The 11,890-nt window shown below is 43.9% G+C and overlaps 1 protein-coding gene across 6 annotated transcripts in view; it reads right to left on the reverse strand.

Moving 5' to 3' along the window:
* Nucleotides 1-407: 407 nt before the first annotated feature.
* The window catches only part of pdxdc1 (pyridoxal-dependent decarboxylase domain containing 1), a 111,481-nt gene continuing 99,998 nt past the window's right edge, over nt 408-11,890 (reverse strand). For all 6 annotated transcript variants that reach the window (XM_072481822.1, XM_072481823.1, XM_072481825.1 and 3 more), the window contains 6 exons: nt 10,581-10,699; nt 9,090-9,211; nt 8,073-8,165; nt 5,456-5,552; nt 2,262-2,366; nt 408-1,308 (listed from right to left, as the gene is read on the reverse strand). In XM_072481822.1, the coding sequence (XP_072337923.1) occupies nt 1,007-1,308; nt 2,262-2,366; nt 5,456-5,552; nt 8,073-8,165; nt 9,090-9,211; nt 10,581-10,699 (838 nt within the window). In that variant the 3' untranslated portion in view covers nt 408-1,006. The remainder of the gene's footprint in view (nt 1,309-2,261; nt 2,367-5,455; nt 5,553-8,072; nt 8,166-9,089; nt 9,212-10,580; nt 10,700-11,890) is intronic.

Below are 11,890 nucleotides of genomic sequence, written 5' to 3' on the forward strand. Positions count from 1 at the left end.
GGGGAACACTTCAGCAGTCAAGGGCATTCAGCCTCTGATCTCCGGGTAAGCGCTCTCCAAGTGCGGCCTCAACCGGGACCTGGGATTGCGACAATTCACACACCTTTAACCTGGGGTTACCCCTATCTCTGGATCTGTAAACACTTAATTAACTGCAAATGCTCGCATTCCAAGCATTATCTTGCATCTTTGAATCTGTCTATATATATGTTTCTGGAACATACCTCTTCATTCACCTGAGGAAGGAGGATTTATGGTTAACATACATTTTTTTTGCATTGAATACACATCAAAAGTCAGTTTTACAGAATGGACCGAGTAAAGATGGATTAAAGACACCGTGTCCATTATACTCCGATTATTCCAAGGCTGTTTTTAAAAAAAAATGCATATTGACACTAGAATCATTCACGGTTATCAAATAAATTTTATTTTGTTTAACTAAGAATCAAAACACGGAATTATTTTTTGCTTGATGCTCAAATAATGTTCACGCATCCGTGTTTGAGCCTTAAATTATTAAGAGATGTACATGAGGGTGGTACAGAAAGGACAAAACCACCAATGTGCAAAATGAACAAAAATAAAATGATCCCCACCCCAATTAAATAGCGATAGTAAGGTTTACTAATTTTAAACAAACTACAAATTAACCCATATTCATGGTGATAAGCATACGTAATTGTACTGAAAATGTAGTGAGGCAGATTGATAATTATGTAAGGAAGAAAAGCAGAGTTTTTTTTAGCACTCTACAGAAAACTGAACAATTGCACTTCTGAGATTCAGCCCACTCGACAGATTCCATTTAGGATCAACTTTTTAAATCAGCCTTTTAATGACAATTGATGTCACAGTAATGTGCAAAAACCCTAATTAAAGGCATACAACAGTAGTATCCTTACTGTACTATCACATGGCACAGTTCACATTAGTAAAGGTTCCATATTATCCCAAGCATAGGACGTGTGCTTTTTCTGTATATAAAGTCTTTTTTTTTTTTGCTTTATCTAAGATCTTCTTTCTCTAAATCCTCAGCTACTGCTGATTCAGAGGTCTGGTGAACTTCGTGTATGTTGCGACTATTTTCCTCAGATTTTCCTTCAGGTTGTATTGGGCCTGGAAGCTCCAAATCACCATTCAGCTGGACGGAATATTCAGAGCTTTTAGGAATTTCATTTTCACCTTCAAGCCTGGTTGTTTCTGTGATGGTTTGAGATTCTTCCATTGCTTCAGCATGACCCATTGAAGTTTCGCTGACTGTATCAGAAGCTGAAGCCCTGGAAGACCTTCTAAACAGTTTCTGACCTATCAAGTTAAAAATGCTTATTTATTAAGTTTGAAAATAACTTTGGCAAGAATCCATTCCTACATGTTACCAGCTAACAAAATATCCTGTTAGTGGCAATACAGAGATCATGCACAAGGGGAAACTCACGGGTTTACGGAAAACACTCCATTGATCAACCCTGACTGTTCTTGTACTCTTCCTAGCTGCTGTGTTGAGTGGCTACAGCTTGCACACCCCATTCACTAAATAGGTGGACAAATGACTGGAAGGATTTTGTATGAGCAACTCAGTGATTAAGTTTAGTGGCAATTCCCCAGGGAATGATCTGAAATCATGTACTAACCATACACAAACTAGTTTTTAGTATTATGGGATACAGAATACGGCATTGATAGACTAAGCCCATGGCTTTGAGCAGCATTTTAAACAAATTGATTTTCCCTTCATTTTCAAACCCATCAATTTTACTATGTTTTACAATCAAAACAAATACTCTTGTAATCTGAATGGCATTGTTTGGGGTTGTTTTTCATATACAAGATGCTTAGGATCTTTAAAAATAAAACTTGGGAATTTGAGTTTTTAGTACCCAATTCATTCTTCTCCTCCCCTCAATTAAGGGGCAAGTTAGCGTGACCAATCCACCTACCCTGCACATCTTTGGGTTGTGGGGGTGAGACCCATGCAGGCACAGGGAGAATGTGCAAACTCCACATGGACAGTGACCCATAGCCAGGATCGAATCCGGGTCCTCAGTGCCATGAGGCAGCAGTGCTAACCACTGTGCCAACGTGCCACCCTCTGTCTGAGTTTTGACTTAATAAAATCAATTTATCCCAAATTCAGATCAGAATCCCAAATCATTCCAGAGACGGTGAGAAAACATTTTGCTGAAATGTCAATCTCAGAAAATATCGGTGATCTGTACAGCTATCACATTACATATTTTCTGAAATATAATGCAACATACCTGGTGACTTATGTTTGGTGCGGCTGGTTGTGGGTGTTGGAGGTGGGGTTCCTTCAGAAGCTTGGGCTTTTAGTGCATATAGTTTATCTGTGGGCTCCAGAGAACCTGACAAACAAAATCAAGTAAGTCCAGTGGGGAAAGTGGTCATAGAATAAGAACATTTATTGTCTGAAAATTCTACTAATATATTTGATAAATACACAAGGGTAATTAAGTTGTAGATGCTAGAGACGTAGAGGCAACCACTGCTGTAGTCGCTGGAATATACTGGAAATGCTTTAGTGATGTTGATTGTGAGATGAACATTGGCCAGGACACTCAGGTTAACTGCCCTACTACTCTGCAATGCAGTACCACGTGATCTTTGATGTTCACCTAAGATATCTTATCAACAAGGGTCCATTAAAAAATATATATACTTTTATTGAAGTTTTGCAGTTTTTAACAGTTACAGCAAAAGTTGTATATTTACATATCAACAGGTGTCTTGGATTGTTTACATTTTGGTAGGGTTTTACTTTTGCTGACCCCGGCATGGCCCAAGGTCATGTACCTGGTTTTGTTTGTTTGCTGGATAGAATGGATGTTTTTTGTCCCTATCCTCCTGCGGGGTCACCCTGTGTGTCAGCCCCTGCACTCAGGGGTTTCCTTTGTTAGGATGCCGTCCAAAATGACCACGGTCACCGTTCTCAACATGAGCCAGGCCCTCTGTGCTCTGGGGTTTCCCTTTGTCGAGGGGCCACCGAACACGGCCGCCAACTGTGTGAACGCCATGTGTGTGAGCCCCTGCACCCCAGGGTTTCCTTTGTTTAGGGACCCTCCAAAGTGGCTGCTTGCGGTGCCATCTTGTCCTTGTTGCCATGAGTGGCCTGTTGAAGCCAGTCTAGAGCCCCCCCCCCCCGTCCCTTTGTTCCCCCTGTTTTGCTGCTACCCCTCCTCTCAGCAGGCACTCTCCCCCTGGTGGGAGATGCGTCGCGGCCCCACTCCATCACTCATACGTCTTGGCGCTAGCTTTCCTGCTAGTGTGGTGCCTCCCCCCGCCCCCGCAACCTGGGGTCAGCCAGGCCCCATCCTATGCTTGCTGTTTCGAATTCCCCCTCCTCCTCTGCTGCTCTCGCCCCCTCATGGTCTCGCCCCCCCTCCTCTTCTTGCCCCCTCCTCCTCAGCTCCTCGCCCCCTCCCCCTCCTCTCACCCCCTCCTCCTCCTCTTCTGCTCTCACCCCTTCCTCCTCTCACCCCCTCGTGAATAAGTTTCCCGGTTCAGAACGAGGCAGTACAGCCCCGCATAAATTGTTTTTTTAACTTTCTCTGTCTCTTCAGTGTCTGCCCCATCGCTGCCTTTGTTGTTGGTCTGGTCCGTTCTTTTGGACGAACTCATCTGCATCTGCATTGTGCTATCCACAATGCTACCGTGCTGCCCCAAATCTGTTGGGTCCCTGGCCTCGGTTCCTTCTGGCAAGCCCACTATTCTAACGTTCTGGCACCTCGAGCGGTTTTTCTGGTCCTCCAGCTCGCCCGAGTCGCCACCAACCTCTTTATTATGGCCTCCAGGGTGATGATTCAGTTCCTCTGGTCTGCTGAGGCTTTCTCCAGTTCTTTGACTGTATTCTCCTGGGTCTGTGGTCTCTTTTCCATTTTGTCGAGGCCCAGCTCTATGGTGGCCGTGCATCCGTGATTTCTGTTTTTATCTCCTCAGTTCCCTCATGAGGAACATCTTCCAACCATCCTCGGCTGTGGGGGGGGGTGGAGGAGAGCTGGGTCCCTCCCTCGGGAGTGGCCGGCGACTTCCCGCCTCGTGGGTCCGCTGAGCTCGCTCACCACTTCTGACCTTTACCACCATTTTTGGTTTCTCTACAGCCTCTGGAGCTGCTGCTTTTTAGCATTTCTGTTCGTCCTGGTGCTGTTGAGGGCGAGGGGATGTTTTAGTCTATTTTTTGCAGGCTAATTGCGACTAAAAGTGCTTATTTTCTTGCCCTTCGGAGGAGAGCCAGCTTATGTGCAACTGCTCAGCACATCCCCATCCCCGGAAGTGAACAAGATTCTATTCCTTACGGTACAGCACTCTCAAAGTGGGCTGAAATCCATTTCAAAGGCAAAAGTGCGATGCACCGAAGACAATCATCACTACAACGAGGAAAGAGCTGAAATGAGACTTGAGATGATAAACGGTATGACGGGAAATAAGTTGAGGGAAAGGCCTGATGAATCACAAAGACCAGTTTCCATTGCTATGTGCAGTGTGTATCACTGTTTGTTATACATTTAATGCAACAAACTTCCAACAAATCATTTTCTGATGCACATGTCCTTTTCTAGTAACATGAGTGATGATGCCCTGGTGGCTTTCTTGATAAATACCATTCACCTCAGACACAAATATTTGAAGGCTCCAGGTTCAATTACTGGTTTGTGTTGAGCTATTGTATCTCAACAGTGTTACATCTGCAGGTTTAGTAATCCCACTGTCGCATTCTGGATATGTAGAAATAATGGCCAAGGTTTCCTCTCCCTTTCCAGTGACTTTTGATGGAAAGTGCACGAGTATGGACAGGGTTGCCCAAAGTGCCTCTCAACACACCGCTGGGGAAAACAGTCATTATGAATTTCGTATTGAATGCTGTGGACGACATGAGGAGGAAAAGTGGCAACAAAAATTTTTTTTTTTTTTTTTTAAAGTTTCAGTGAAAAAGGAATCTGACAATTACTCCATCCTGGGATCTCTTACATTCTGTAGTTTTCTAAGAGTAAAATGGAAAAAAAAATTGTTCTAGAGCCATCGCCCATATTTATCTGAACAGGTGCCGGAATGTGACAACGAGGGGATTTCCACAGTAACTTCACTGCAGTGTTAATGCAAGCCTACTTGTGACAATAATAAAGATTGTTAAATAGTCTGTTCACAAACTGCTGAAAAAGTAGTGAGCATAATCTTTAAAAAAAAAAAAAAATTAATTTAGAGTACCCAATTTATTTATTTCCAATTAAGGGGCAATTTAGCGTGGCTAATCCCTACCCGGCACATCTTTGGGTTGTGGGGCCGAGACCCACGCAGATACGAGGAGAACGTGCAAACTCCACACGGACAGTGACCCGGGACCGGGATCGAACCTGGGACCTCGGCGCCGCGAGGCAGCAGTGCGCCCTGTGAGCATTATCTTTAAGCAAAATAAATATGCATACGAAGGATACCTCACCTCCTGCCAGGCTGAAAGATCTTCCTTTAACTGAGCTGCGGACTGGGGATAACCAATTAAGAACTGAGCCAACCACAGGAATCTGTCGCAGAACTCCCTGTAAGGACAGAAGATGACAAAGGATAGCAAGTGTGCAGATAAAAGTTTCAATTATTTCCTATATCTCCATTTTTTTGTAATTGATACTGTTCCATTTGTTATTTGTGTTGGTTGGCTCCTTTCTCGGCAATCAGCTCCCAGCGTGCAAATAAGTGAACTACAGTGGTTCTTTCTGTGTGTGTGTGTGTATTCGTCATCACAAACACACCATTACTGGCAGAAAAAATAGAATACAATTATAGAATTTCCAATGAATAAGGTACTAGTGAATGATTTTAATTTGATCAAAGATCAAACAATAACAAATAACTTGGCTTAGTGTGGTCATTTGAATCTGCAATGAGCTCATTATTTGTTTTTCAATGCCCATGCCGTGATGATCATTGCAATACTGTAAGCATTCACCATCATTACTCCACAACCTTTGAGAAAATTAGATATTGCTCTTGGGGCTAAAGGGATCAAGGGATATGGGAGGAAGGCGGCATCAGGGTACTGAACTTGGTGATCAGCCATGATCATAATGAATGGCGGAGCAGGCTCGAAGGGCAGAATGGCCTCCTGCTTCTATTTTCTATGTATGTTTCTTTGACAATATGCGCACATGTGCAGAATAACACAAATGCAAGTTTCCTATCTTTGATTCTACTCTTCTCCAGAATGTACAGAGGTCCCCAAGACTACAAGCCCTGTACAATCAGTGAATTCACCAAAACTGACATCGCTTGCTGTAAAAGACTTGAAGTGAAACCTTGTTAAATGAGGTGTGACTGGATTTTGAAAGGTGCACCAAGTTCATAATTACTGCCCTGACAATAAATACCCTCACTGGCCCTGAAAAGCTTATTTTGTATTTGTGGAATGTCAAAATCTTCCATTATGATAAAATAATTCACATTTTTAATTCATTGCTTGCATTGATATTTTTGCTAACTAAATCCAATTACAATTTAATTTGCAAGCTAACAAATTAAAAATGAAGGATATTGAGTGATTTTAACTTCCTGGTTTGCTATCAGATTGGCTCCTTAGCAGTCTTGCTGAGATCACTGCTGTGGGAGATTTCATCGTTATGGGACGAGGTTTAAACTGGCGTCAAGAAAGTTGGCCACACAACTCACAAGATCTGCAGGCATCTTTCTTTGAGGGCAGTAGGCAGCACAGTTGCAATTGTTCTCTACTCACTGATTGGCATTTATTAGATTAGTATTTTAAGGAAAAAGAGCAGTTTTTCTCCCTTAATTAAACAATGCTAGAATGGAAAACAATTAAAATAATTCCACACGCGCACACTCCGTCTCACACACACACTCCCCGTCTCTCTCGCACGCACACATTCCCCGTCTCCCTCGCACGCATACACTCCCCGTCTTCCTCGCACGCACACACTCCCCGTTACTCATACACACCCCGTCTCAACACACACACACTCCCAGTCTCTCTCTCATTCTCACACACTCCCCGTCTCTCTCTCATTCTCACACACTCCCCGTCTCTCTCTCATTCTCACACACTCCCCGTCTCTCTCTCATTCTCTCACACTCCCCGTCTCTCTCTCATTCTCACACACTCCCCGTCTCTCTCTCATTCTCACACACTCCCCGTCTCTCTCTCATTCTCTCACACTCCCCGTGTCTCTCACACACACACATACTCCCTGTCTCTCTCTCTTACACACACTCCCCGTCTCATACACACTCACTCGCACTCTCTCTCTCACACACTCCCCGTGTCTCTCTCTCTCACACACACACACACACACACTCCCAGTCTCTCTCATACACACTCACTCACTCCTGTCTCTCTCTCTTTTGCACACACACACTCTTGCCCCTCTCACTTTTCCCCTCTGCACGTTCTCCCAGTGTCTGCGTGGGTTTCCTCCGGGTGCTCTGGTTTTCTCCCACAAGTCCCGATAGACGTGCTTGTTCGGTGAATTGGACATTCTGAATTCTCCCTCTGTGTACCTGAACAGGCACCGGAATGTGGCGACTAGGGGCTTTTCACAGTAACTTCATTGCACTGTTAATGTAAGCCGACTTGTGACACTAAAAGATTATTCTCCAGTCATGCATTCTCTCCCCACCCCCCAGGCCTAGCAGCACCCCCGCCTTCCCAGGTCCAGCTCCCAGCAATTGGACAACCACCCCGGCCTACTGCAGCACCCCCTACCCTTGCCGTAGTCACCAGTTACTAGGGCTCTGCACTCAGAAACCAAGAATTCAAACGTAGCTGGCAAGTGAATTATCGGAGCAATCTGTGATCAGCTGGTTTGTCCCTGCATTGGCTGCTGAGAAGCTGGTTTCAATGCAGCGAGAAACAAGCCTATTGTTGGCTGAGCAGATTCGCAGCATTTTCAAAATTATTTCATGCAGTCTTCGAGGCCAATGGCATGGCGGGCCAGATCAAAATGCCACGGGGGCCGCATCTAACCAGAGGGCCAGCCATTGGACAGGTCTGATCGAGCACATCGAACAGTTCTTCCAAAATGTATCAAAAGTTAAATATCGGTATTTACTTCTTCAAGAAGTTTGGCTTCATTCGCCTTCTGCAGCTGTTGCTGTGCTTCAATAATTCCTTTACGGACAACTTCAGTCATGTTCTCCAATAACTTCAAAACAAATAGAAAAGGGAGAATTATGTTAGCATTAATACTGGACAATAAAGATCCAAGTTTCTTCCACCTCATTGTCGATTTTCCAAAACCACATTGCCTTAAAGTACGTGGAAATGTTAATTTACGAAGTACCAGAGAGAAAAGTACCAGAATCCGGGGCTGATTCCCAGCTGCTCATCTTTCAGCTTCACTTGGGAGGAAATTGAGAAAGGAGAGGGTTACAATGTTTTAATCAGTCTTTACTTCCCCTGACAGTCCCGAATCTGAGCTCAGCTGAAGCGCCGGTGTTACTCAACAGCACTGCTGTGTGGTAGCTTGAAATATCTGACTGGTAAAGTATAAGCCCCGGAGAATAAACTGCCTTCTCGGAATAACGAGCAGCACCATAATGAGAAATTGGTTGTGGTAGTCACATCAATCACCTGCAATTGATTACACCTGCAAAGCATAACTGTTCACACACAGACGACGCACCTCCTCCCCATGTAGTGTACAAAAAATAAAGTATTGCTGGAATTATAAGCAGAGGAAATTTAAGCAGAATTTAGTTTTAAAATAGTATGACCGACAACTCAAAGCTGGGAGTTATGGGCCGGAACTTTCCAGCTGTTGATTCCAGCGGGGTCTTCCTGTGCCGTCGACAGCGCACCCCTGCTGTGGGTTTCCCAGCGGCGAGGGATGTATTCAACGGGACAGCCTGGTGACAGAGACAGGACCAGGAGATCCCGCTGCCCCCACAAAACACACTGGGTTGTGCAGAAAATCCCACCCATGGTGCATTTTAATAACGTTTTCATTAAACTGACAGTCAGGGGCCATCAATTTAAGACAGGATTTAAACATGGTTTTGGAATAGAAACTGATCCTCACCAAACTAAATTCGTTTCTTTGAAAAAGGATGATCGAAAGGGTACATACCTTCGAACTTTCCTCAATCTCTTTGCCTGTGACTGCAATGGTTTCCACTAGTTCCGGCACATCTAAATTATCAGTTACCATACCGATATAAATGCAATTCTTCTCACCTCCAAACTCAGGCCCTGCCGGTGCGAAGTATTAAAATAAATAATGAAAGTTGCACATAAGCTGTGAATTAGCACAAAATACAACTGCACCTTAAATAATAATGATCTTTTATTTCACAAATATGAAGTTACTGAAAAGCCCCCAGTCGCCACATTCCGGCGCCTGTTCGGGGAGGCCGGTACGGGAATTGAACCCGTGCTGCTGGCCTTGTTCTGCATTACAAACCAGCTGTCTAGCTCACTGAGCTAAACCGGCCCTACAAATGCCATAATTAATGGCATTCATTTTGCATCTAATCAATATTCAACACATTGGTTCTGATGTCCATATAGTCTTTCCTACAAATAACAAGACAGCACCTTTCCACACTCACAGCCATCTAGAAGGACAAGGGCAGCAGATACCTGGGAACATCATCACCTGGAGCTCCCCTCCAAGTTACTCACAGTCCTCACTTGGAAATATATCCCCGCTCCTTCGCTGTCATTGAGGCCCATGCAACTGCACACAGACAGTGACCCGGGGCCGGATTCGAACTCGGGTCTTCGGCGCAGTGTTGCAGCAGTGCTAACCACTGTGCCACCTTGCCACCCGACTTTAAAGATTCACAACTCTTCAAGTGAAGAAACGTCCGGTCTAGTCCTAGGTAATCAGCCCCCTATCCTGAGGCTGTGCCTCTGTTGCCGATTTCCCCAGACTGGGGAAACAACCTTTTTGTGTCTCTCCTGTCATGTCCCTTCAGAATCTTCTATGTTTTAACAAGATAACCGTTCTCAGCTAAAGCGAAGTTTAGGAGAAAATAAAATGTACCAGTGGAAGACATGTTCTTCCACAAATCAGATAAAATGTCAACATAATATGTATTTTTGCACTCTATCTTAGAGTACCCAATTCATTTTTTCCAATTAAGGGGCAATTTAGCGTGGCAAATCCACCTGCACATCTTTGGGTTGTGGGGGTGAAACCCACGCAGACACGGGGAGAATGTGCAAACTCCACACGGACAGTGACCCAGAGCTGGGATCGAACCTCGGCGCCGTGAGGCAGCAGCGCTAACCACTGCACCACCGTGCTGCCCTTGAATGTTAACTTTTCTGATGTAAATTAACCCTGGGACCCCATTAGAACTTCTCCAAAATCCATCCAATAGCAGCTCCTATTGATTATTGCCTCGCACCTGATCTATCTAATGGAAAATAAACTTTTGCTCATTTCCTCCCTTAGGAAAGATGTTTCTGGTCTCCCCTCTTTATACTGCCCCATAGCAGCATGACCGAGATTGTAAACTCAATAATGACCCCCATTGCATTGGCACAAGCCTGTGGTACATTCGAGCAAACGTGCTTTACACATTTGATCTTATAGGTACAAGGTCTTTCTGACCTGTTGAGAACATCAGATCAGAGTCAAGTTCCTTCAATTTCTTCAGCAATCCAGTTGAGATTTTTTCCATTGCTAGTTGCTGCTTTTCAGGGTCAGATTCTTCATTGTTAACTTCATACCTGCAGATAACATATATAATTCAGTGCTATAATTTAAACTCAACCCGGCAATCTCGTGCATCTCAGAATGGTTCCAACAATGAAGCTGCAACTCTGTGCCAATGTCAGGGCCATTCTGGGGCCACCCAAGCATGATAAACTGCACTCTGTAGAACCTTGCAGCCCTGACAATCAGGCCATGTAAGTTGAAAGAGTATACAATGGAAGATAGCAAAGAGATTTGTGGATGAGTGATATTTTTGAGCATTTATGATAAATATATAGCACAAAGCATTTAATGATGCCAAAATCACACGTTTTAAACGGACCAGAGGAACAAGGTTTGATTTTTTTTAAAATTTCAATTAGGGAGCAAGTTAGCGTGGCCAATACACCCACTTTGCATATCTTTGCGTTGTGGGGGTGAGACCCACGCAGAAACGGGGAGAATGTACAAACTCCACACGGGCAGTGACCTTGGGCCAGGATAAAACCCGGGTCCTCGGCACCGTGAGGCAGCAGTGCTAACCACTGTGCCACCCCAATACTTTATTTATTAATCTAGAAATAAAAGCATTTCCTGCTATTTGAATTAATTGTTGGAAAGAACTTATGGACATTGTGGTCAATGTTGCACTCAATATTGATTTGAATCTAAAGAAATGCAGTTATATTTGCAGTTTGTGCTCAATTCACTGTTTATTTTATTATTTATTTCAATATTTTGAACCTGCAGTACCTGAGTTTGGGAACAAGGAGAATAGCATTCATATTGGTATAGTAACTAATCATTTAGATATGCTAGAACTAGTGAAAACCATTGCAGCCAGGGGCAGAGAAGGAACGCATTTCAACCTTTTGTACAGCTGCAGAATATTTGTTTTACAAACTTTACCAAGTTATTTTTGAATGTTCTGACAGCACCTGTGGATAGAGAAACATTAAGACAGATAGAACCCTTCTTCAGAACTGAAGTGCTGGGTTTTCTGCTGTTAAAAGTAGTGGAGAATATGTCCCGAAAGGGAAAGTCTGAGATAGGGTACAGGGTGGGATAGATTAAAGGACAAAGATGTCAGGGAAACAAAAGGCAAAAGGAGTTGTAATAGTTGCATTAAAGAAACGAAAGCATTTGTCCAGAGTGAACGTCTGCAGCAGAATAATGAACAGGTTTGTCCAAAATCAAAAACATGAAAAGCAAGATTCGGACTGGCA

Source organism: Scyliorhinus torazame, chromosome 17, assembly GCF_047496885.1.
Source record: "Scyliorhinus torazame isolate Kashiwa2021f chromosome 17, sScyTor2.1, whole genome shotgun sequence".
NCBI classification, from domain to species: Eukaryota; Metazoa; Chordata; class Chondrichthyes; order Carcharhiniformes; family Scyliorhinidae; genus Scyliorhinus; species Scyliorhinus torazame.